The 27673-nt window shown below is 41.2% G+C and overlaps 1 protein-coding gene across 1 annotated transcript in view; it reads right to left on the reverse strand.

The window, feature by feature from the left end:
- The window catches only part of ITGB8 (integrin subunit beta 8), a 65546-nt gene that overhangs the window by 9108 nt on the left and 28765 nt on the right, over nt 1-27673 (reverse strand). The window contains exons 4-9 of the mRNA XM_077809354.1: nt 25134-25380; nt 23446-23611; nt 18436-18594; nt 11277-11372; nt 11096-11185; nt 2775-2909 (exon numbers count right to left, since the gene is read on the reverse strand). Coding sequence (XP_077665480.1) covers nt 2775-2909; nt 11096-11185; nt 11277-11372; nt 18436-18594; nt 23446-23611; nt 25134-25380 — 893 coding nt within the window. The remainder of the gene's footprint in view (nt 1-2774; nt 2910-11095; nt 11186-11276; nt 11373-18435; nt 18595-23445; nt 23612-25133; nt 25381-27673) is intronic.

Consider the following 27673-nt stretch of genomic DNA (forward strand, 5'->3'; position numbering starts at 1 on the left):
CTTTAAGATCTAAATAAAAGTATTTGTTCGAACAACATATACATGCATATTGCACTGTTAAGCCTGTAACACCACTTTCACTCTTTGGCACTTCACCAACACTAGCTCAGCAAATAAAACAAAGTTAAAATATTAAATATTTAAAGGTTCACTGTGTAATCTGAATGATAACATATGTATGTTTCCTTTGGAGACCCAATCTGGCTTTTAGGACTTCTGCATGAATACCTTGGATTAGGCCATGAATGTCCTCTTCTACTTGAGGACTACATACACTTAGTTTCCAATATGCAAAATATGATATCACTGTGACCCTTAACACTGTGTGTTGCTGGCATCTTAATGAGTGCATGGGTAGGTTATTCCCTTTATGACTTATAAATGAGCAAGGAAAAAAATAAGGTCTGTAGACTGTACAGAGTGAGATCTTTCTGGCTGCCAACTCATTCCCGCTATCAGCAAACAGAAAGCAGGGACTCATCAAACCTTCTTCCACCAGACAAAAAGCCAGCTGGAGGGGATGATGGAGAAGACCATCTTCTAAGGAATCTTCAACAATATATGCCCACTACTTTCAAGTGGTTAGGCATGGGAAATACCTCCCTCCAACCCCCTGGATCTTATACAAATGTAACAAAAACAGCAACAAGAACCAGCCTGAAATCTGAGCCCAGAACACATCCAACTCTTGCCCTGTGATGAGAGAGGGCTACGGGAGCTCTTGGTGGCTACCTAGATTCTAGCAGGGGCAGGAGAAGGACAGACAGTCGCAGAACATAGAACTGTAGAGAGCTAAAGGCAGTAGTAGTTCTGCAAATCACTTCTGCAGAGCTGTCCTTTTTTCTTCTGGTCCTTCTGTCATGGGATATCCATCTTCTTTGATATGCCAGCCCACTGATGAACTAAAACCCATGGCCTTTGGAAACTTTGAAGGCAGTAGATATTTTCCTATGGTCAACCGAGTATTAAAACCTTGACATTTCCATTGTCTTTTCCATTGGTAGGGTACTGCCTATGAAGGCAATCAGGCATGGGGGCCTCTTTTGAAAAGCTGCTCAGCCTGCTGATTGGAAAGGGAAAGCTCCCACCTGTGTTCATCAGAGCAGGAATATAAACAGAAAGAAGGGGTGGTAAAAGAATTAGGGAAGAAGGAAATGTTTTACTTTAGTCTTCTCCAGTCTAAGGAGGTAACTAGGTCTACAGACTTCTAAATCAAAGCCCAGATACAGAAAATAAGAAACTGACTATTATATTACACAAGAAATTGGACTAAGTACAAGAAACTAAAACTGCTTATTTCTCCTTTTCTTCTCTCCCCCACACCTCTCTGACCCCCAGCTAAAGAAAGCCAGCCTTTGTTTGGCAATTACCTCTATCTTGGGACCAGACTGAAGAAAGCCTCAGACCTGATTTGTATATGGGTAACAGAGGAGAAAGGCTGTGCCTCCAAGCAGCAGGACATGGTATATTGTCTTTCTCCTGTGTTTTCTTGATGCATGATCCTAAACTCCTGGGTCACCACTGTACAACATTTAAAAGAATATCATGCTTTTAGGACACAGTATGAAGACCACCAAACATTATGACAGGCCTTACTAGAAAGACTGGCTGAAGTGCTTATACCTTGAAGAGGTCACAGAATCTTCCAAAGTTTTGTGTTTTGGTAGGAGGAGAAAGGAAGGAGGATTGTGCAATGAAAGGAATGTGAGAATGAAGGAAAAGCATTCTCTGAGTAAACAAATACTGAAAGGAAGATTTACTGTTAAGAAGTTAACCTCTTGAAGAAGGCTGATTTTCAGCTGCTGCTAGTTTTGGACCACATTTGCTATCTTTTTTTTTTTTTATTATTAAAAGGAAACAGATAAACATTTGTTTTTCTGTTCATTAGACAACAGAACTAATTACAATGATACTACCTATAGCAAGCATAGGTGGGAACACTGTAGCTGAGCTTAAAGGAAAAAACTAGCAAGCCGATCTGGAACTAGTCATGCAAACAAAATCTACAAAAGCATAAACCATGGTGTAATTTCTAAATTTCACAGAGCAAATCCACTGATTTGTGACTGCATACATACATAGACATGAGTGACGTTAGCTAAGCTACATAAACTTGGTAAGAGGAATAGAACTCCTTGAACTTACACTCCAAAAAGCACAGACCTCTTTTTAATGAATTAAATAAATTGCTTTGCCAATTTAAGCAATGGAATAAAGATATAAATGCACACACAAATAGAACCAATTACATCCACTAGAGGACAATGCTCCAGATGGACATAAATTGACCCTTTAATCTGATTTACACAATATAACCAATTACCAGGATCTCTGGGCATGTGTAGAAAACACAATTTTTAAGCAAAGAAGCAGAAAAAAAATGCCCCAAGCCATGGCCAAGCAGTTGTCAATCTGCCTCTAATGACTCTTCTCTTCTCCTTACATACCTTTAAGGCTCTTCAGCTGAAGAGACCTTTCATATAAAATATGAGCACATTCAATGGTGGGCTGTGGGGAATGATCCTCATCAATATTATTTAGATTGTTGACAACAATGCTTTGAACCTCATCTCCAGGAGATCAGTGAGAACAAACATTAGCTTTTGGTTTTAAATAAGGTTCAGGAGAAATAATGCCAAGGTGAATTTGGAGAGTTGATAATCAAGAACACAGAAATCTACTTTTGGTCTTAAAAAAGCTCTAGAAGATACCATACAACTAAGAAACATATAATACATGGCTCAATTCCTTTGCAATTGAGAAACTCAACATACTTCTTCATTATAAGCCACATTTTTGCATCCTTCCATGCCTGTTTTTCTACTTCCATCAGGACAGATTGCAGTTACATTAAAGTGTAGATCTTGGATCTGGTTATCCACCTGAATTTTCACTTCAGAGATTAGTTTCTGTAATGAAAAACAATTTTTAATTACATTGCATTTCAACATGTAATATGCATTAGCATCTAAAACATGACCATGCTTGACTGAGTGGATTTAACTGAAATGAAAAAATCTTGTCTGTTCGAATAATGGAATGAATTAAAGCATTGTTTTCCATATAAAGACCCAATTATATTCCAAATATGTACAATCAGTTAACTAGTAATCCTGAAAAAGAAAAAACGGCTACTAACCTTTCCGTAAGGTTATCGTTCTTCAGGATGTGTTGCTGATGTCCATCCCAATATAGGTGTGCGTGCGTCGGATGCACCATCGCCAGAAGTTTTTCCCCTAGTGGTATCCATCAGGTTGACTATGATGCCCCTTGGAGTGGCGCCTTCATGGCGCAGTATATATTCACCTGCTGGTTTGCCGCCTCCTCAGTTCCTTCTTGCCGACAACTCCAACAGAGGGGTAGGTGGGTGGGTTGTGGAATGGTCACGAGCAACACATCTCAAAGAACAGTTACAGAAAAGTTAATGACCATTTTTTCTTCTTTGATTGCTTGCTCACATCCATGCCAATATAGGTGATTCCCAAGCAATCAGTCAGGTGGTGGGATTGGAGTTTCGCTGAGACACAGACTGGAGGACTGCTGTTCCAAAAGCTGCAGAATTTCTGACCTGTTGAGTGATGGCATAGTGCGAGGTGAATGTGTAGACAGAAGATCAGGTCACCGCCCTGCAGATATCCAGGATCGGGACTCGAGCCACAAATGCCGCTGAAGAGGCTTGGGATCTTGTGGAGTGTGGATTCTTTATTCGGAATTGTGGCAAGAGTGGAGGTGACACTTAAGCTACATCGTAGCACGTGCGGATGCAGGATGTGATCCACGAGGAGATTCTCTGTGTCGAGCAAGGATTCCCCTTCATCCTCTCTGCAATAGCGACAAAAAGCTGAGTGGTCTTCTGGAATGGCTTGGTCCTTTCTATGTAAAAAGGTGCGCATCTAACGTCCAGAGACCGTAACCTCTGCTCAGGCCTATTAGCATGAGGCTTGGGATAGAATATGGGAAGAAAAATGTCCTGGTTACTGTGAAAATAAGAGACCACTTTCGGAAAGAAGGACGGATGTGGTCAAAGTTGGACCTTGTCCTTGAAGAAAACTGTATACAGTGGTTCAGAGGTGAGGGCTCAGTTTTCTGAGACTCTTCTGGCCAAAATAATGGCTACCATGAAGACTGTCTTACAGGACAAGTAGAGCAAGGGCATGTTGCCATTGGCTCGAACGGTGGCCCTGTCAGTCTTAACATTACCAGGATGAGATCGGAAGGAGGCAGAGGCTGGCACACTTGTGGATACAAATGCTCTAATACCTTCAAGTATCGGGCACAGATCAGGTTTGAAAATACCAACCAGCCATTCACCGCTGGGGCCGAGATTGCAGCTAAGTGAACCCTGATGGACGATACCGCAAGACCTTCCTTCTTCAAGTAGAATGGGTAGTCCAGGATAACGGGCAGTGGGGCCTCCAAAGGTAGGATCTTTCTCTTCAGTGACCACAGCATAAACCTATTCCACGTAGCCAAATAGGCCACTCTAGTTGACTGCTTTCTGATACCCATAAGGACAGCTCGCACCAGTGCCAAGCAGTCCTGTTCTGCCTCGCTCAGCCATGGAGCTTCCAGGCCTTCAAGTATAGGGGACTCCAGGTTTGGGTGGAGCATACATCTGTGCTGCTGGGCAATCAAGTCCAGCAGCACCAGAAGACTGACTGGTATGCCGGTGCTATAAGGATTATGTGCATCTTTGTCCCTCCTTACCTTGAGCAACACCCTATGGATGAGCAGTGTGGGAGGAAAGGCGTAGAGAAACCTCCCTCTCCAGGGAAGGAGAAAGGTATTCAAGAGTGAGCCTGAGCTGTGCCCCAGGTACGAACAGAACTGGAGGCATTTCCTGTTAAATCTGGTTGCAAACAGTTCCACCTGGGGAAACCCGGACCTCTGGAAAACTGCATTCAAGATGTCTGGTCAGACGGACCACTCGTGATGATTGGTGAAGGATCTGTCAGGTGGTCTGCCAGCCTGTTCTGAGTGCCTGGTAGACAGGAGGCTTCCAGGGGAATGGAATTGACTATGCAGTACTCCCATAGCCTCAGCGCTTCCTGCCATGGGGGAAAAGAGCGAGCCCACCCCCTTGTTTATTTATATAAAACATTGTGGTTGTGACACGCATTTGCCATGTACGTTGTGAGAGAATGCCTGACAGGCTGGGTGCACTGCTCTTAATTCCCTGACATTGATATGTAGGGCTAATTTCTCTGGCGTCCAGAGGCCCTGAGTCCTGAGGGGGACTCCCCAAGTGAGCTTCCCATCCCATGTCCGAACTGTTGGTGACCAGCAACATTGAAGGGGTGGGCCTTGTGAAGGAGATACTGGCACACACTGTGTCTCAGTCCAGCCACCACTGGAGAGTGAGCATTCCTGCTGAGGGAAGAGTGATCACCTCGTCCAATGGGTGATGGCCTGGTTACCCAATGCCACCCATGCTTGGAGAGGCTGCAGTCTGAGCTGTGCATGCTGCACCACGTAGGTACAAGAGGCCATATGTCCCAGGAGCCTCAGGCATCTCCATGCCCTGGTGATGGTAAAGGACTTCAGACTATTTATGATCTCTTGGATGGCCTTGAGGCAGTTCTCTGGCAGGAGGCTCTGGCCTGGTTTGAGTTGAGAACCGCTCCTATGAACTCTGTCCTTTGAATAGGAGAGAAAATCGACTTGTGCTCGTTTATCAGAAGCCCCAGGTTCCTGAAAGTGGACTGTAAGAGGTTCATATGCTCTTCCAGCACATCTCTCAACCAACTTTTGATCAGCCAGTCATCCAGGTAAGACCTGCACTCCTTGCCTCCTGAGAAAGGCCACCACCACTGCCATGCACTTTGTGAATACTTGTGGAGCTGCCGACAGGGTAGCTGAATCTTAGGGAAGGAATATTAGAGGCTAGGAAGACCATACTGAACTTCAACTTCTTCATAAACTTGTTGAGGTTCTGCAGGTCTAGGATGGGTCTGAGATCCCTGTTGACCTTCGGGATCAGGAAGTAGTGTGAGTAAAACCCTTTGTCTCTTAACCCCACAGAAATGACTTCCACGGCTCCCACCCTTAGGAACAACTATACTTCATGGGCCAGAAGTCTCAGGGTCCCTGAAGAGGGACAGGGAGGGAGGGTGGGAAGGAGGGGAAGAAATGAACTGCAGGGTATATCCCACTTCTACCGTGTGGAGCACCTAATGGTCTGAAGTGATGTTGATCCAGGCACAGTAAAAATGGGACAAATGGGCCACAAACATAGAGGTAAGATCCAGGCTTTGGTCTGGTGTGCCATCCTTGGGCACACCCACAAAATGACTGCTTAGACCCCGCCGGTTGTTTTGAGGGCATAGACGTGGATGTTGAAGGGGTGTGAGGTGTATGCCTCCTCCGAAAGCCCTTGTTCCTCTACCGACCAAAGTCCTGCCTCTGCAGTTGATGAGGCTGGTAGAATCGGCCCATAGGTTGGGGCTTATAAAGTTTATGAGCCGGGGCTGGTGTGTGAAGTCCTAACGACGTCAGAGTGGCCCTGGAATCCTTCAGATTATGAATACGGGCATCCATTTAATCTGAAAAGAGAGAATTTCCCTCAAACAGCAGGTCCTGAATTGTTTTCTGGATCTCATGAGGGAGTCCAGAGGACTGGAGCCAAGAGCTCAGTCTCATTACTACAACTGTGGCTGTGGTGTGGGCTGCCGCATCTGCAGGATCAAGGCCGCCTGGATGGATGCCTGGGCTACAGCTTGCCTTCCTCCATCAAAGCTGCGAACTCTGCTCTAGACTCTGTCGGTAAGAGCTCTTTAACGTGGCAGACTATGAATTAAAGTCATAACAACTTACGAGGACCTGGTGGTTCAAGATCCTCAGTTGGAGGCCCTGTGTAGAGTAGAACTTTCTCCCCAACAGGTTTAGTTTCCTGGCCTCCTTTGCCTTAGGCGAGGATTCTTGTTGTCCCTGTCTTTCCCGCTTGTTTGCAGCAGCCACAACTAGGGAACCCAGCGGGGGATGAGTATATAGGTACTCATACCCCTTCAGGGGAACAAAGTACTTTCGTTCCACTCTCTTAGCCGTGGGTTGGAGAGATGCAGGGGTTTGCCTTGCTGTAAAATGGCATCGTTTAAAGGTAGAGCCACTCGAGCTGGACCTGAGGATGTCAATATGTCCACCAAGGCCAGAGCAAATTCCTCTATCTCCTTCACTTGTACATTCAGGTTCTGAACCACTCGATACGAGAGCTCTTGATGGGCCCTGTAATCAACTTGCGTGGGTGTTATGGACATACCTGCCACTGCCTTGTGGGAGAAGATGATGAGGAGGCTTGGAATGTCATCTGGGACTGCATGTCCTCCATGGCTGGTGGGTCCCTTGTGGGGGTGTCCTAGGCCTCCTCCATTTCTGCCCCCAGAACTGAACCCCTCTCCAAAGGGGAAGGTGGAGGTACCCTCACCTCTGAGGGCACCAAGTGGGACCGACCCATGTGGGAGGCTTGGTAGGTTTGCGCTGCCCATGGAGTCCACATTGGCCAATGTAGTGGCAGCTGCCACTGGGCAGGTGGCCATGTTGCCTGTGCCAACCCCTGGGTCACCAGCACAGGATGCCCAAGGTCCGCCTGATGTCTGCTGTGTCGTGAGGTATAAGACCCTGCCTGCAACTTTGGAGCCCAAGGACCCGCTCCTGAGTGATCATGGCGGTGCTCTACCCATCAGTGCCATGCAGTGGAACCGCGTTGAGGAGCGGTGCCTCAATGGTGATTTGCTCCAGGAATGTGATCAGCGCCTCAATGGGCAGCAGTGCCAGGGTCGTGACCGGGTGTCGGAATTGCAGCCGGCACTGGGGCTGCAATCGGCGAGGAGTGGGGCTACTAGAGAAGGAGCGAGATGCCGGGCAGTGCTTCACCATTATTGTCGGCTTGCCCAAGACAAGCCCTTGCCTCTGTGGGACAGGTTCCTACAGTACCTGGGCTGCCACCGATGGGCCTTGGCTTAGAGGAGCTGCTGGAAGGGACAGAAGGCCTCTCACTGCCTCATATGTCTCTAGGGTTGAGTCACCTCTGGCTTACCCTAGGTGGGGAGCCCACGCGCACCGGACTCAACAGGTCCCTTCCCGCGGCTGAAGTCAACGGTGCAGGCTGGTTGCTGCCCATGTGAGAGTGGCCCAACACAGGTCTCACTCTGTCTGTGGCTTTTCTCAGATTGAATTGTCCCCGGTCCGACTTCTTTGTCCTTTTCTTCTGCACTGGTGATGGGGAGCAGTGCCAACAAGCCAGGGTTGACTTCTTGGCAGTCGGGGAACTGTATGGGTGCCACATAACCAGTGCCAGGCATCCCGGGTCTCACTGAGCCTCTCTAAATGAGGGTTTTGATGCAAAGTGCTGCCTCCATTAAAAGAAATTTTAGTCTATTGTCTCTCTTCTTCTTAGTCCCGGGCTTAATGTTCTTACAGAGTCGGCATTTTTCCTGAATGTGGCTCTCTCCCAGGCACTTCAGGCAGCTGTCATGTGGGTTGCTTACCAGCATGGGCTTGTGGCATTTTGCACACTATTTGAAGCTCTGAGACCAAGGCTTGCCCCGAGACCCTGGTGGTAAGCACCTTGGTGCAGGAGCTTACAAATACCCTATCTTATCTAACTATTTGCTAACTACCAACTAATTGAACTATTTACACTCTATTTTACAAGAAACCACTAAGGAGTATTTGCATGCAGAGCAAGAGAAGGAGAGTGTTCCAGCGACTGTCATGGATGGGAAGAAGGAACTGAGGAAGTGGTGGGTCAGCAGGTGCCTATATACCACACCATGAAGGCGCCACTCCAGGGGGTACCAGAATCGACCTGATGGCTACGACCAGGGGGAAAACTTCCAGCGACCGTGCACGTGACATACGCACAACTATATTGAACTAGATATAAGCAAGCACTCGAAGAAGAAGATTAGGGTATCCACATTCAAGTTTCCTGCTATTTTTACATACTTTTGTGACTGTGTATTTATGACCATTGAAAAACCTATTCTAATGACTGTGTGTAACAAAAACTGGTTATTGCAGTGACAATGCTGTCTTAACAGCACTCTTTAAATAAAAGAGCAAGTATGCATCTATTGTTATCTAGCAGGAAGGGTTCCAAATTAGCTTGACAGTTTCCTCTTATGACATTTTGCATCTGCTTAGGAAAATTTTCTCAGGACAAGCCTCAGGTTATTCTAAAAGCTACTGGATTATACTAACTGATTTATTCAGGACAGATGGTATTAAGCAGGCAACTAGCCAATCCTGATTGGGGCATTTGAGTGCTACAGTCATATGAAACAAAAACCCAACATAATCAAAAACTGCACTACTGTGCAATGAGTCCACCTGTTCATTTTAGAGGGAATATTTCTTCTATTTGGCTTATTACAGATTTATTAAAACTGATTGCTAAAAGCTACTACTATCTGTACAAAAGTGATATGTATACTTTCCCCTATTTTAGTGGGTTTTAAATATTTAATTGGACATTTTTGCTGTTATAAAAGGAAGATAAATTACATGAATCTGAAAACATGTTTTTTGACCTCTGAAAATTAGTGACTCATCTATCGTTTTTTAGCCAAGGATTTTCAGGCAGTGTTTTCCATATATAAGCCAATAGATTTCCCTGCTTAGAACACAAATGCAAAACGCCCACTATCTAACATTAACAACTACATTTATTTTCTTATATTAACACATTTGATTTCAGGAAGGCAAAACATCCAAGGCCAGTTCACAATGTATTTGTGCAGCACACATGCTAGAACCATTTTAAAAACTGAAAGTACCAAACCCACAAGGAAGGGAGGAGGGAAGGAAGAAAAGAAATAATGGATATTTGAGAAGTAAAAAACAGGATGAGAGAGTGGGTGGATGGAGCAGGAAAGACCTGAATAATCTTCGATAAAACAAAAAGGTTACATTGTGAAATTTTCATTTCTTCTCATTATGTCCAGGGGTATCTTCTAAAAATTGAGGTAGGATATTTGATGACTAACACAAATGTGCCATGTTACTGGTCAGAAACGATATAGCAAGAAATAATCTACTGATACTATGGAATGCTAAAGAGGCCAGTGGCCTTAACCAAATGATGCTTAGCATAAACCTTGGAAGTTTTCTGGAAATCACCTTTCAAAATTAACATGATCAGAGAAGACACAACACAGATTAAATTCACTGAAAAACTGATTTGTATCAATTCAACTCCCGCTATTTTGTCTGTCTTTGGCTATTTCATAGTGTTTGCCTTTAACAGCACTGCAAGTTAAATGTGCAGTGACATATGTTAGTGACTTATTTGGTATGCCTTGATAATCCTCAGACCTCAAAAGACAATGGTTTGTAAAACTTTTTCCTTACACAAAAGATGTCAAATGCTCTGAGATCTCCTTGCAAGTCCAATTTTAACATAGTTATCCTGCTATGGCAAAACCTACTTTAAGACTATATCACAAGTGGACATCAGTAAATAAGACACTCCCAACTCCTACAAGTAAAAAAATGTTGTAATATACATCCATATCGCAGATGCAATATCTATAGTTTTGTATTACATTTCTTAGCCTTTATGTAATATTGGTTTTGGGAAAAACAGCTAAAAAAGAAAGCATATGTATAGGAAAACAGAATGGGTAAAAAGTAAGAGGATAAAGGAGGGAACAGAGATAGAATATAGAACTAAGAGGGAGAAAAAAAGAGAGACCAAAAAGGAAAAAAATTAGAAAAGGCAGAAGTGACAGAAAAAAGTTAAGGAAGGCGGAGACACAGAAAATGCACCTAAACCCACAAACCACTTCCTAGGAAGTAGCATGACAACCAGTGCAAAGGATTCCTTGGGACAGTCAGGAGCAATTAAGGCACCAATAAACTGAGAACCCATCCTAACTATCAGAGGAATAGGTCACTTACAATGTTCACCAGATATGGACCTCATGCTAGGAATTTCAAAGGAGCCAGGCACTCAACTCCTATGGACTTTCAATAGGAGTTGGGCACCTAACTGCCCTAGGCACTTGAAAATCTCAGCCTTAGGCTGTAGTTTATTATATGTAAGAAAACCGCACAAACAAGAAAAAAAAACAATACAAAATCTTCACGGGAAACACACCTGATAGGCTTCTACCACCAAATCATTGAGATTAGCTGCTTGTGATTCTATTTGTCTTGCGACAGTACCAGGCAACAGAGGCAAAAGATCCTATGAAAAATGCAATAATTTATTCACATTTATAATCTTAAGACTGCACTTTTTAAAAAGAAATCAATTGCAATTATGATTTTTATCACACCTTATACCAGTGAAACTGGTTTCCTTGAACTGCAAAGATAACATTGATGTTGTTGTCTATCAGTTTTTCAGAAAGTTGCCCAAGCGATGGATGCTCCTGAAAAATATAATAAACTATAAAAGACTTCAGTTTTGGTAGACAAAACCCATGTTAATCATATTCTGTGGTCTCTGAGCAGTAAAATAAACATACTTGGGAGTTATTCCAATCTTTGAATACTTAAAAATTAAATTAAACACATATGATTCATGGTAAAGTACAGGGAAATTAATCAGGACTTGGTTCAATGCTTCTCAACCTTTTGATAGAGACACCATCTTCCATGGCATTGCTTTATGGGCACTGGCACCACAGTTGTTGCCTATTAACCTTCCTCCCCCACACCTCTCTTGTATTTTTCTATGCCTGTTTTCTCCTGACACTACCCATATCTTGTCTCATTTTTCAGCTTCTTTTTCATTGTTTGTTTCCCTTCTTCTGTTTGCTCCCAAACTTCTACATTCCCTTGTTACCTGAAGACGACATACTACTCAGGATGATGAAAGTGGTAAGGACATAGAGCTTGGGGTATTTGGTGGTGTTTCCGTAAGGGCACATGCCTGTTATTGACAAATGAGGTGGTCATGGAAGCAGAGAATAGCTGCGCTAGTGCCAATAAGCAGCTACTTTCACTTGTGGCAGGGAGGGAAGGGAGGAAGCTTATAATCCAACTGCAGGAGGATGCACCTTACCCACCATTGCTGGAGTAAGGTAACAGGAGTTATAGAACCCATCCCGACCACGGCTTTCTTCCTATTCACATCGCGCCCACCCACCCCGGACTGACTTAGCAACACCCTTGGGGGCCCACCACTCAGGCAGACACACACTGGCTAGATCAAAGTCCTGCAAGGAAATCAGATCTAACAAGGGAAAATGACCCTTTTGCACCTCTTTGTAGCAAACTTTGGAATAAAAGTTATTTTGGTAGCCCCATGTGGCATTTCCACAAAACTCCTCCTGTATAGACTACTGTAGAAAAACTAATGAGAAAACTGAAATAAAGTCTACTTATAATAGGTCTCTGTGCCTTTATAAGATGGGACAACCCAACCAGTACCGTTGGCCTGTACGGATCGGGGGAAGGGGAGGAAGTTGTGGAGATGTCATTTATTAGGATCACTATGGGATATCAATGGGAAGACCAACTGTACGATTGCAGCTGCAACAGCTCCTGTTTATACTAGCACAGCAGCAAAACATGTTGGGTGAAACAGTGCTTAGCTTTACTCAGATCAAGTGCAGTCATAACAGCAGACTTTTTGAAAGCCCATTCACCAAAGGAGAGGAATTGTGTGAATGGATGCAAGGTGCTTTTTATAGAGTTGCAACACCAAAATGTTCTAGTGTAGACAAGGCTTAGTACAGCTGGTAAAATGCAGTTTATGAATTTGGGTTGAATTCAGTTTTGGCTGAATAAAAAAATAAATACATTTTTAAAAAAAGAGGAGGAAAACAATTTTGAAAAGATCAAAACAGTTTTGAACCAAAACTGAAATTTTTCCAGTTGGAGGATGCAGGGGGAAATAAAAAATCAATTGTGGTTTGAAATAAACCAATTTTTTTCCAGATTTTTTGGTTTGACCACTGAACTAAAAAATCAGTTATTCACTCAGCTCTATTTCCGAGATGGTGAGGCCCAGCCCAGTAGTCAAACTGCAGGAACAAACATTCAAGCAAAGTCAGCCAGAGGCAAATCTAAAATCAATGGCAAAAGCTCTTAACGAGTTCTGTGGGAGCAGGACTGGGCTCTTAGGCCTGATGACACAAACTCTTACTTAGATGGGGCTCACTGAAGTCTTATGCATGTAACAGTTTGTAGGATTGGGTCTCAAGTCTATGCCTCAGCTAGTTACTTTATAAGTGCAACTACAGGCTACCTATATTTTCATTTTAACTCATTGTAATGTCTGAATTTGTTATATCATGTATTAAAATATCATTTTAGATGAGTTTGAAAACGTGTTTCTTATTTTAAAAAAATAAAGCCAAAGTAAAAAATGTCAACAGAAAATTCCAGAGAGCGCTAATTTTCTATTATATTACAAACATATTACAATATCGTAACAAGGCACAGCTGGCAACAGGATTAGTCATTGACCCCATTTTGCTTCCTGTAAGAATCTTACTATGTTTTATGTTTTTTATCTTATCTTTTCTCTCTACTAGCCAAGAAAATGTACTCCATTTTGAGACAGCCTGTCTAGTTTTAGTTACATCATTGCTCTTTTCCTACTCGAACCTACTGTTTTCTTGAATTTAGAAAATAATTTCAGAGATATTAAATATTTCAGGGGATAAGGTGAGGGAGTGAAACAAGGACATTTCTAATCAAAAAAGGAAAGAGTCTCCTTTCCTCCCATCACTCATGGGGACCTTTAAAGGCCAGAAAGAAGCAAAGGAAAAAAGTGGCAAACTGGAAACAATTTCTGTCTTAAAGGCAAGTATTTGTATGTAAATAAGGCGGAATCCTCTTAAGTGGCACAGCTAAGTGAAAACAGAACACACCAATTACTCTTTCTTCTATTATTCCCTAGTTTATTTCTAGAGGCTAGTAGGAATACAGCCTGATGGCAAATGGCTCCTCTACTTTGTAAAAAATATTGTTGGAAAGTGATCTATAAGGGAGAAAAATAAAACCAAAACACAAATAGGTGTGAGTGCTTTTTCTTTTGTAGGATGTATTTTCAAAGAGGAAAAACAGTCATGCCTTCTTTCTACACCAATGCAGAAGTTTTCTTTTTTGTTTTTGCTTGTTTTATTAGAAAGTCAGGTCTGTGTCTGTTTTTCTTGGAAGGGTCTCTAGGTGACTAGAGGATAAGTAGGATTATCAAAGGTATCAAGAAAGTAAAACTTAATCAATGGTGAGGAGGACTTTTCCACCAGATTTTAAAATATCTTATTAAAAAGTGAGTCCCTTAATTAAAGGCAGAATAAAAGGAAACCTCCATCAAAAACAGGGTAGACAAGATCAGACAACCCTATTCCTACAGTAATTAGAAAATCAGAATCACCTAACCAATCAGTCTGTTCAGGTGTTCTATAAGCAATAAACAGCATCAATCTCTATCTCTCCCAACACCTTGCTGGGCATGCTTAGAAGAAGCCACAACAAATTTGATTTATTAAAAGGGCAAGGAAGCAGTCTGTAGTGCACAAATGAGAACCTAATGATCTACTAGATCAGCAGTTCTCAAACTTCATTGCACCGCAACCCCCTTCTGACAACAAAAGTTACTACACGGCCCCAGGAGAGGGGACCGAAGCCTGAGATCACTTGAGCCCCGCTGCCCCAGGCGGGAAGGGGATGGAGGAGAAACCAAAGCCAAAGCCTGCCCTGGGTGGGGGGTGAAGCCGAAGCCCAAAGGTTTCAGACGCAGGTGGGAGGCCTGTAATCTGGGCCTCGCTGCCCAGGAATGAAGCCCTTGGGCTTCGGCTTTGGCCCCGGGGCGGTGGGGCTCGGGCTTCAGCTTCAGCCCTGGGCCCCAGCAAGTCTAACGCCAGCCCTGGCAACCCCTTTAAAACAGAGTCCCAACCCACAGTTTGAGAACCGCTGTACTAAATCTTTTCCATCTGTAAGATCAGGCTGGCAGGGACCACCAGACATGCCATGTACTCTGTATGGAGAAAAACACAGCAACAATTTGCGTAGGAAACTGCACAGCAGCCCTGCATGGATAAGCATTATGCTGCTGTATCACATCTATTCCAAAAAGTCTGAAATCGTGAAAGATCCAGAGTGCAGAGAAACTCTTTCCCATGTTTGCTGCTACACATCTTCCTACATGTCTGCATGCAACAGCCAATGGCAAAACTGGAAAGAGGGTCAGCAGAACAGTGGTATCAAAACATGCCTCACTGGGGGAAATCCATGGATGACTTGGTTTGGGAGGCTAAACCTACTGCCTGTTCCACAAAAACTCTGTCACAAAAACTCAGGGCAAGGCTTGACCCCATTTGGAAGTATCCATCTACAGAAGAGTATGACCACAAAAGCCTTTAGTTCAGAAAGATCATTTAAAACTTTTTCTGCAATCAGCAGCCATCCTGGCTTAATAGAGAAGCTCATTTTTTGTTTTGTTTTATACTGGTGTTTCCAGCTGTAAACTGAATTATCAGCTAAATTCTTGACAATCACAGAAAACAATGAACTTGCTTTGTAACAGATGGACTATCTAGAACATCAGAAGAGTCTTTGGCACCAGAGAAAAGATCTATATTTAAAGCAATTGTTTAATATACAGAGCCAAATTCTCCTCTGTTATAGTAGTGCAACTCCTCTGAAGTAAAAGGGGTCACACACCAGTGGAACTGAAAAGATACTATAACTCACAAGTATATAGTCTTCTGTTCTGATGAAGGGATGCCTGTGGATTACTTTCATGAAACAGATTAAATGGAATAGTTGTTTACATCATTGGAGCAGTATAACAACACTGAAACCAAACAGGCTAGCCGAAGGGGAATAAACAAGCCTGATAAGCAAGGGGAAATATACAAAAGGTGACAGAAGGAGTAAATTAACAAAAGGACATTAGATAATCTGAAATCCAAACAGCCTTGCAGTCAGTCTGCCAAGCTTCTAAACACCCACTTGTTCCGAGAAGCATGTCAGCTTCAATGGTCACACAACACAAAGTGGCTGTTCTGGAAGGTATTCTACTGCTTTTGTACATACGCACTGTTAGCTCTATTGTGCCATTCCTGCGTACACTGCGCTTTTGGGATCAAAATCAGCCCTGGCATATACAGATGGCGTTCCTACTGAGTTAATGGGGACTACTGCTATCTTACACTACAGCTAAATGCGTGTCTTACAGTATGAGCTCCTGGAGGCAGCAAAGTTGCCTGTTGGCAATGTTTGTCTCATGGACGATGCTGTGTTGCAATGGCACTGCATAAACCAAAGACCCACCCGCCATTTAATATTTCTGGTATCTGCTTATTTGACTGTAATGAAATTCTGAAGCACTTAGAGGAGAGGAAAGTGATCCGGAATAGTCAGCATGGATTCACCAAGGGCAAGTCATGCCTGACTAATCTAATCGTCTTCTATGACGAGATAACTGGCTCTGTGGATGAAGGGAAAGCAGTGGATGTGTTGTTCCTTGACTTTAGCAAAGCTTTTGACACAGTCTCCCACAGTATTCTTGCCAGCAAGTTAAAGAAGTATGGGCTGGATGAATGGACTATAAGGTAGATAGAAAGTTGGCTAGATTGTCGGGCTCAATGGGTAGTGATCAATGGCTCCATGTCTAGTTGACAGCCGGTATCAAGTGGAGTGCCCCAAGGGTTGGTTCTTGGGCCTGTTTTGTTCAATATCTTCACAAATGATCTGGAGGATGGTGTGGATTGCACCCTCAGCAAGTTTGCAGATGACACTAAACTGGGAGGAGAGGTAGATACCCTGGTGGGTAGGGATAGGATACAGAGGGACCTAGACAAATTAGAGGATTGGGCCAAAAGAAATCTGATGAGGTTCAACAAGGACAAGTGCAGAGTCCTGCACTTAGGACGGAAGAATCCTAGGCACCGCTACAGACTAGGGACCGAATGGCTCGGCAGCAGTTCTGCAGAAAAGGACCTAGGGGTTACAGTGGACGAGATGCTAGATATGAGTCAACAGTGTGCCCTTGTTGGCAAGAAGGCCAATGGCATTTTGGGATGTATTAAGTAGGGGCATTGCCAGCAGATCGAGGGACGTGATTGTTCCCCTCTATTCGACATTGGTGAGGCCTCATCTGGAGTACTGTGTCCAGTTTTGGGCCCCACACTACAAGAAGGATGTGGAAAAATTGGAAAGAGTCCAGCGGAGGGCAACAAAAATGATTAGGGGACTGGAACACATGACTTATGAGGAGAGGCTGAGGGAACTGGGATTGTTTAGTCTGCGGAAGAGAAGAATGAGGGGGGATTTAATAGCTGCTTTCAACTACCTGAAAGGGGGATCCAAAGAGGATGGATCTAGACTTTTCTCAGTGGTAGCAGATGACAAAACAAGGAATAATGGTCTCAAGTTGCAGTGGGGGAGGTTTAGGTTCGATATTAGGAAAAACTTTTTCACTAGGAGGGTGATGAAGCACTGGAATGCGTTACCTAAGGAGGTGGTGGAATCTCCTTCCTTAGAAGTTTTTAAGGTCAGGCTTGACAAAGCCCTGGCTGGGATGATTTAGTTGGGGATTGGTCCTTTGAGCAGGGGGTTGGACTAGATGACCTCCTGAGGTCTCTTCCAACCCTGATAGTCTATGATTCTAATGTATGGGTTAGGCAGTGATTCCTATTCCCCCAACTGAACTAATATTAAGCAATTTCACTAAACCCTACAAATCTGAGAAAAATTGCTTTCTAAAACTATAGAATCTTTCATACATTATTGAAGAAGACTTTTGAAAGCTAAAACAAGCCTGCTGAATAGAAACAGGTTATCATTGCATGCCAATGTATTTGATGCATTTTTTGCATGAATACATAAAACAGTAAGTCATGTCGTGTGGAATTCTGATGTATCTAAATCTCTGCTAACTCTTTAAACCCCTCTGGCACAAGACTCCTTTTAGTGTGCCAAGATCGAATTAGTTCCTTACTATTATACGTCATCCTTCCTGCCTGATTTCTACAAGGCCCTATCCTCTACTCCCTTCAATGCCACAAAGCATCCTCCCTGACCTTAAAGCACTGTCATCACTGTTTGATTTACTAGAAGGAGTCCCTACCATATAATGCAAGACTCCTGCAAATTGCTAACATATTCTCGTGCAGAGTAATGCAACAAAATGATAATTTCCCTCCTTCCCTTTTACATTCTATACAACAGAGGCAGGTGATCTATCAGATGGTAACTTACTTCCTAAAAATACCTTACTATATTGTGCTTTGCAGAACACTGCTGACCCCACCAAAATGGATTACTGAAATATTTTACATCAGATAGAAAGGATGTCAATAATTTTACTTCCATCACACTTGTTCTTGGTCCTACACATCTTGCTTACTAAGGCAGGTCTTAATGTTTTACTAATTTAAGTAGAAGCATCAGTTTAGTCCCAATTTAAAATCTTGATTTTTAAGTTTGACAATGCATTGGCTTCCCAAAGGTAAGAGCGTATGACATATACCTTACCATACTTGTAGCTTTGATATACACATTATCTTTCAGATGGCAATTTCCATCATTGGGAATTACTATCCCGGCCAATTTACTATCAAGGGCCAGATGAGAGGTCTGATCTGTCATCACAAGAAGTAATCTCTTTGCTTCTTTGCGCCAACCAATATGGCTCTAAAAGAAAAAAAAAATTTCATGAAAATGAAATGTAACTCTTTTAATTCTATAATGGTAAATATGACTATGGAAGTCCAATGTAAGTCTACTTTTAGGTACTGCACTGCTTAAAAACAAAACAAACACTGAAGCTGAGTGTAAGCACACACTCAAGGCAGATAAAGTAGTTAAAGCACTTCTTTACATATGGGGCTGGGTATTTATCCTGAAAAGCACTCTTTTAGCAAAGTTCTGCACATGTTTAAATGCTTTAGATAATTGAGGCATAGGGTTAGCAAGTCCACAAGAAATGAGTTCTGTTAGTTTCGATCCACCTTGGAGCAGATGGATTTATTTTCCATTGACTTGTCTCCTCTCCTCCGCCTCCCTCCACCTTTTTTTTTTTAAAAAAGGGGAATAACCCATAAACACTGAGTCAGAAATATTTGTTGTGCAATATACAATGTGCTGGTACAACACAACTGCAAAATTCCATTTGTGATGTTAGTACCTATCAACTCAACTGCACAGTGTTTGTAAAATTCTTTGATTTGAGATCACTACATACAAGAAATGCACAAAGCAATTTTCTGTATGAATGCAACACATTTTTGAATATACTTAATGATACCAGAATCAAAATAAAAGAAACACTTTTTTTTTGTAAATTCCTTTTACTACACAGCTTCTCAAAAGGGACACAAAATATAGCATCAGTTAGGATATTGCAGTCTACTAAACAAAATTTAACATGAAAAAAAATCACAACTATCAATCATGGGCGCCAGGTTTGTGTAATTTTTGGTGGTGCCCAGAAAGGGTCCAAGCAGAACCGTCCCGTCCACAGGACAGACCAGGGCAACTGCCCGGGGCTCTGTGCTTTGGGGGCCCCACGCTTCAGGGGGACACAGGGTCCAGGGTGGACTGGGGGAATAGCGGGGGCCTGGCATCAGCAGCAGCGAGCGACCTGGCTCCAGCCTGTTCCGCCCCGCTGGCTCCCAGTGTTGCTCGGGAGACGGGGCAGAACCAGAAAGAGGCGGGGGCTTGGGGGAAAGGGTTGGAATGGGGCAGGGGCAGAGCAGGGGCAGGAAGAGGTGGGGCTGGCTGCGGCCAGGTTGCTCGCTGCTGCTGGCAGCATCATGTATGACATCAAGTTCAGCATCATGTATCACACCCATGCATTCGGCAACCCAGGCATATATTCAGCGGAGCTGCAGAGCTGGCCTGTGTCTCCTTCTAGCTGTGGTGCCTGCTCTACCAAATTAGTCCATTAAATAATTGGATAAAATGCCCGATGGAGCTGCACAAAACTTATTAGCTATGACTCTGAGAAGCACAGACCAAAGGATGGTGAGTTGAAGGATGGCAAAAGAGTGGGTTGTGAAGTATTATCCTAAACAATTAAGCTAAACTATACTTGTAAAAATTAAGTGACCAGAGAACATATTGTGATATGGTATCTTTTATTTTTCCTCTCAGAATTTTTCATTCACTCTCTAATTTGTAAAGATGGTAATTGGCAATGAGTCTCCTACTCAAAGCAAGTTAGAAAGTTCTGCTCTATGAAAAATTAGTTCATATTAATTAACTTACAGCTCACACTTGTTGTTATAAAATGCACATTGTTCCTATCCATTTTAGTCCATTTAGTTAATTCAATTAACAGGAAGGACTGTCTATACTCATGAATGTTTTCATTCTATTATTTTTGGGAGCATATAACCCCTTTCGAACTTGAATGTCAGAAGTATGGAATGTATCCAGTGATCAACATTTAAATGCGAGAAATCCTTTCAGTACTTCAAAGTAATTTTTGTAGCAGATGTGAATAGGATATCTATGTTTTGTGTTTATTTTCCTGCTTTACACTATTTATCTTTTAAATATAAAGAAGCCCACAGTTAATCTGTTTTTGGTGGGGTGTTTTTTGTGTGATTATTCTCTCAACTCATTCCCCTTTCCTAAAAGAAAATGTATAAATGGATAAGAGAGAAGAACCATGAAAAGAAGCCTGATCCTCTTGACTTGAACGGTACCATTGTCCAGAAGTCCTAACTGCTAAGCTGGACAGGAATTGCATTGCTTGACAAAGCAAAAAGTAAGAGGACTGGATGGCACTCAACTTTATGAATCATGTAGATCTTTCCTCATTCAAGAGTATGAAGATGTTTCTGTAAGCATGCAGTAAGGTGGGTTTTTTGTTTTTTTTTAAAGTACAAACTCTTTACAAGATTGAACTGACACTGAAATGCATCTGTATGCTGAAACCATACAAGGCAATGACAATTTAGTCCTCAAATATTTGCTAAAACGGAGGATTTTAGAAGTTCAAACCACATGAACAGCCCTTAGAACAAAGGTAGAGGGAGGACTCTGTATTGCTCAGTGGGATCCTTCTTTGGCCAGCTGAAGAACAGGTCCGCTCTTTAAAGAGCCTAAAACTGTTACGTGGGATTTTATCATTATTGTGTCTCAATCATTTACAAATATAAAATATGTTCAGTTTATATTTTTACAGTTAGTTTTTTCTAACTGCCAACCCTGAAAATCCAACCCATGATAGGAGAATCAAGATGGGAATTTTCCATTGTCAATAATAAAAGTTTTCAGGCCAAATCTGACACTCAGTTACACTCGTTCAACTCCTGCTTTAAATTACACCTTTAATAACTTGTGTAAATGCAATTGATTGGAGCTTAGTAAACAATACTGTTGATGCAGGAGAACTTGCTCCCAACTCTGTCTCCCATTGCGGTGTTGACTCTGCTGTGCTAACGGGAATAAGACACAGTAAAACTTATTTTTTGTCACCAAAATCAGCACTCTAGCAGCGGATCACACACACACGGACCAAATCTGTTAAGTAGGAAAGTGCCATTTTTACAAGGGCTGTCAAGTGATTAACAAAATGAATCGCGATTAATCACACTGTTAAATAAGAATAGAATACCATTTATTTAAATATTTTTGAATGTTTTCTACATTTTCAAATATATTGATTTAAATTACAACACAGAATACGAAGTGTACAGTGTTCACTTTATTTTTATTACAAATGTTTGTGCTGTAAAAAACAAAATAAATAGTATTTTTCAATTCACCAAAAACAAGTACTGTAATGCAATCTCTTTATCATGAAAGTTGAACTTACAAATGTAGAAATATATACAAAAAAATAACGGCATTAAAAAATAAAACAATGTAAAACTTTAGAGCCTACAAGTCCACTCACTCCTACTGCTTGTTCAGCCAGTCACTCAGACAAACAAGTTTGTTCAAATTTGCAGGAGACAATGCTGCTTGCCTCTTGTTTACAATGTCACCTGAAAGTGAGAACAGGCATTCCCATGGTACTGTTATAACGTACGCCACAAGATATTTACGTACCAGAAGTGCTAAAGATTCATATGTCCCTTCATACTTCAACCACCATTCCAGAGGACATGCATCCATGCTGATGACGGGTTCTGCTAGATAATGATCCAAAGCAGTACAGACCCAACGCATGTTCACTTTCATCATCTGAGTCAGATGCCACCAGCAGAAGGTTGATTTTCTTTTCTCATGGTTCGGGATCTGTAGTTTCCGTATCGGAGTGTTGCTCTTTTAAGACTTCTGAAAGCATGCTCCACCCCTTGTCCCTTTCAGATTTTGGAAGGCACTTCAGATTCTTAAACCTTGGGTTAAGAGCTGTAGCTATCTTTAGAAATCTCATATTGGTACCTTCCTTGCGTTTTGTCACACCTGCAGTGAAAGTGTTCTTAAAACGAACAACATGTGCTCGGTCATCATCCGAGACTGCTAGAACATGAAATATGTAACAGAACGCGGATAAAACAGTCAAGGAGACATACTATTCTTCCCCAAGGAGTTCAGTCAAAATTTAATGAATGCATTATTTTTTTACGAGCGTCATTAGCATGGAAGCATGTCGTCTGGAATGGTGGCCAAAGATAAAGGGGCATTTGAATGTTTAGTATATCTGGCACATAAATACCTAACAATGCCAGCTACAAAAGTGCCATGTGAACGCCTGTTCTCAATTTCAGGTGACATTGTAAATAAGGAGCTGGCAGCATTATCTCCCGTAAATGTAAACAAACTTGTTTGTCTTAGCGATTGGCTGAATAAGAAGTAGGACTGAGTGGTCTTGTAGGCTCTAAAGTTTTACATTGTTTTGTTTTTGAGTGCAGTTATGTAACCAAAAAAAAATCTACATTTGTAAGTTGCACTTTCACAATAAAGGGTACTTGTTTACCTATTTCACATTACGGTACTTGTATGAGGCAATTGAAAAATACTATTTCTTTTGTTTATTGTTTTTACAGTGCAAATATTTGTAATAAAAATAATAATATAAAGTGAGCACTGTACACTTTGTATTCTGAGTGGTATTTGAAATTAATATATTTGAAAATGTAGAAAATCTAAAATATTTAATAAATTTCAATTGGTATTCTATTGTTTAACAATGCAATTAAAATGGCAATTAATCGTGATTAATTTTTTTTAATCATGATTAATTTTTTGAGTTAATGATGTGAGTTAACTGCGATTAATCAACAGTCCTAATTTTTAAATAACCTTTTTTCCCATACAAGAGCCACATCAATTATCAGCACTGAAAGGGATTCCCCTACTCAGTCCTCCTCCAGTAAAAGGACAATGAACTTCAAGGGGAGCCTTGATGATGGCTTGGAGATTGGAATGGTGCTGGGGGGAAATGTCATGCCTCTGTCAGGCATAAAGATGATAAGGAGCATGATTGCTATATTATAAAGGGCTCAGTATCATTGAGAACAGAAACAATGATAAATACACATCTGTTGCTGAACTGCCATTCAGTTGTTTGTTCAGAAATCTCCTTACCTGGCACACAGCTGCCTGAAGCATAGCATCAAACCCCCCTTCAGGTGTATCAATATTCCCAGAGATCTTTTGTTTATTCACTGCATTTTTGAACTCTGCTATGTTGTCAGTCAGGGAGAGCACATGAATGTAGCCATGAGGTGGCATACAATCTAAATTATAATCACTGTAAGAGAAAACAAAGCAAGCCCAACATATTATATTATTATTTAAAAATAATTTTTATAACTGCAGTACTAAGTGGGTTTTTCGAACATGTGAACATAGCCATTTTGAAAAATATATATTTTGTTTTTTTTATAAAAGAATCTTTATTAGACTCACTGGAACTATAAATATTTCTAGTTTATGTTGAACAAAAAATAGTTTATGTTCTTTTTTCTTCTATTTATGTGAAAAGTGTACCCAATCCTAATTGCTTTCATGTAATCATAACAAAAAATAAGCAATGCTGAAGTATAGAATTTAATGTACAGCAAAACATGGCAAGAGACAGTATAACCTCAAACAGCACATTATCCCTTTGGAATCCCTAAGAAAGGGAACAATTAGACTTTAAATTCAAAGTTTCTGTGTCCTGATAAAAAACTACTACACACTAAGGACCAGATCCTGTAACAATTTCACATGACTATGAGCTACAGAATCAAAACCTAAAAACTATCAACTCTAAAGGGCATAAACATGCATATACCTCACACTGAGATTAATAACAGTTGTCTAGCCACATGGATGGAAGAGTAAGTTCTCAAATTCCCAGAGGTTAAACAATTTTTACCACTTTATGTTAAGGAAGCTTTGAGGAAGAGATAGCTGGGCTGATTCCAGAACCCATAGATTAAGGCCCTTTTTCTGCAACATAGCTAAGCACTGACTTCAGTGGGACTGAGGCACATACATAAGTGCTTAAATAATTCAGAGACACAGTTCCTTATCCAAAGCCCATGAAATAACTGAAAAGATGCCCACTGATTAAATGGACTCAGGCCCTTACAACAGAGCTAATATGTAGCAACGAGTATATATGATGTAAAAAAGATTAATATTAATTATTCATAAACAATCTGATTTACCTATAAGGGAATTTGGATTTGTTGTGTGGAGTCTTGTTCTGTAGAGGTTACGGAAAGTGATCCCTCACCTTACATGCATGTTGAATACAAGGAATAATGTCTGTGACATGCAAAAATAATTGGTCCAAACCTGTACTTCTCACTTGGGGAAAATGGGGGTCTGGCCAAGTAAGAATGGCAGAAGCAAACCCAAAAGGTTCTTATTTTGTTTGTTAAATAGAAAGGGAGAAATATGTATTACAGGGATGAAAGCGAAAATTTCAAGGGAAGCATTTTAACACCCAAGTTTTGAAAGTACTGTACCTAGGAAATAAACATGTAAAATAATCAATCACAACATCTGACTGTTTTAAACACAAAAGCATATGTAAAATGTACAAAACGTATGTCTTAAGCGGTTCTGAAATTTTAAAAATAACCACCGAATACTGCGTGAAAGAAGCCTTTTTTTCTTAGAAACCGAACATTGCTGGGAAACCAACCTGATATCAAAGAGAAAGACTCACTGTGAAGTTTAAAAAAAATTATAATGTAGCATAACATGTTTAATTAACTTATTATTTATACATTTTTTGTCACTTGGCATTTCCCAAATAAACACACATCATTACATACCGGCACTGATTATGGATTCTTTCTGGGTGAATGCTAATATAGGGTGATGCAGTCTTGTCCACATATGATCCAAAGCCAAGTCGAAAATCAACGGAAATATTTGCCATCTTTTTAGATAAATCAAATCCAACAGAATTTAATTTTTCTATGTTGTCGTGCATAGAAGCTGAGACATCAACTAAATAATAAAGGTCCACTGGATACTTCTCTAGAGGATGGACTTTTAACATAAAGCTTGCTTTACCTCCTGGTTAAAAGGAAACAAACAAGTTTATTACATATTTTCAAATGTACCCTTTTAATAATACTGCAAATTTACCTTTAATGTTGCAGGCACTATAAACACTTGCAGGCAAACAGAAAAAATAAATTAAAAATTAAACGAGGGTTTTAAATGTACATTAAAAATAAATTTTAAAGGGTGTGTTTATAAAACTTATTTAGCTGGTCTTCTTTGTGGGTTATTGTTAAAAATGGGCCTTTTCCTATTATCTTTTAAATTCTTCATTACACAATCCATTTGGCATTATACCAGACAGGAACCATGACTCAAAAACTGAAAGAATTTCTATCACTTCAAGGTAGATAGTTTCTAAGGGCATGTCTACACTTACCTCCAGAGCAATCGATCCAGCGGGGGTCGATTTATCACATCTAGTGAAGATAAATCGACCGCCGAGTGCTCTCCCGTCGACTCCTGTACTCCACCAGAGTGAGAAGTGTAGGTGCAGTCGATGGGGGAGTGTCAGCAGTCGACTACCTCAGTGAAGACACCGCAGTAAGTAAATCTAAGTACGTCGACTTCAACTACGTTATTCACGTAGCTGAAGTTGCATAACTTAGATCAATCCCCCCCACAGTGTAGACAAGGCCTCACTGTACCATTTTACTTTGCTAACAAATGGGTCTGTTATCCGCATGACGGGTGTGTCTAACTCTAGAAGTATTATATACACACATACCCCAGAGAGAACAGGACCTGAAATGTCTAGTTATGTACGGCTACAAGTTTTCCATTACATTGTTGCTAAAGAAGTCAGTGAGAAATCTTTCAAGGATTAAAGAAAAACTAAATGTGAGTTTAAGAAGAAAAATCCCTATGCTGACCTCAGACAAAAACAAACAAAGGTAACATTTTATCTCAGGATGTCAAATGTCGTCTGTCCCCCAGAGCCACATTACAATCTCTTATGTAACAAAAATCACTAACTTTTAAAAAGAACAGCCTATTGCATTATTTGTTGTTTTTGCAATACCAGCAAAAAACAGCAGCATGAATACACAACTGGGTAGCATTTAATTTCAGCATTGTGAGGGTCTGAATTATTTGTTATTTCACAGCACTCAAAAATATGCTAGACACTTTGCAGAACAAATAAGATTGTGGAAGATCCTTATAGAGGGATCATGCCATCTAGTATGATATGACACAATGAGGAAATAGCAAACCAATAGGGAGGGACAAGTGCAGGATAGGGGTTACAGAAGAAATTATTGTAGCTGCTCAACAAAAGCTAGTGTGCAACATGCTTGACCAGAAGGTATTTAAAAAAAATCATAAAAAATGTGGCTATGCATTTATTCCCGATATTAGTCTACAATGACACTACTCGACAAGATCCTCAGCTAGTGTTAACTGGTGAAGTTCCGTTGACTTTAATAGAGCTATTGCAATTTACACCAACTGAGGATCTGCCCCATTGAGTTAAAATGAAAACTGCAAATATATCTATTTTAAAGGCAAATTACCTGATGATTGGGGGAGGGGAGAGGTGAAGGGCATGGAGGGGTATATATGAACATTTTCTGTCTGAAAATTTCAGCTTTTGTCCATGATCAGCTCTTGTATGAACAAAACAAAATTTCAGTATGCTGAAACTCCACCTATATGCATCCTACTTGCCAATGAAAACAATTTTTTTTTGTAAATGAACCTCACAGTCTTTAATTTGCAATGCAACTCCCACGATGTAAAATATTTTGTCATAAATAGAGTTTTCATTTTCTTCCACATAAATCCTGGCTTTTCTGATTACGTAAGTGAATCCTAAAAGCCAGGATTAAAAACAAAACAAAAATGCTTCCCCCACACACACTTTTATTCTGCATAACATACCATACAAACGCCATACTGCGAGTCAAATTCCTTCCACAGTTATACCTATGCAACTCCACTGGGTATAACTAAGGGCAGAATGTGGCCAATCTATTCAATTCTGAGTCTTAGCACCGTGGGCAATTTCAGTCTTATGCCACTCTTGAGCAAGAACTGGCAACTGCTCTTACTCTGTGAAACGTTGTGACGTGGACAGATGTTCATTTAGGACTAGGAGGAGATCTCTAAACTCATTTTCACTTATAGGAAGCAGATTACTTAACCAGCTTTTCAGAAGGTTGTGTTGCATATTAGTCCAAAACATTTCAGAGCCCTCCTAAAAGAATTTAATACAGCTGCTAGATAGGCCCAGATTCTGAGACCCCTACTCAGCCTGAATTCCACCTTACTCTACAAGTAGTCCTACTGCAGTCAATGGGATTTT

Source organism: Eretmochelys imbricata, chromosome 2 (assembly GCF_965152235.1).
Source record: "Eretmochelys imbricata isolate rEreImb1 chromosome 2, rEreImb1.hap1, whole genome shotgun sequence".
NCBI lineage: Eukaryota > Metazoa > Chordata > Testudines > Cheloniidae > Eretmochelys > Eretmochelys imbricata.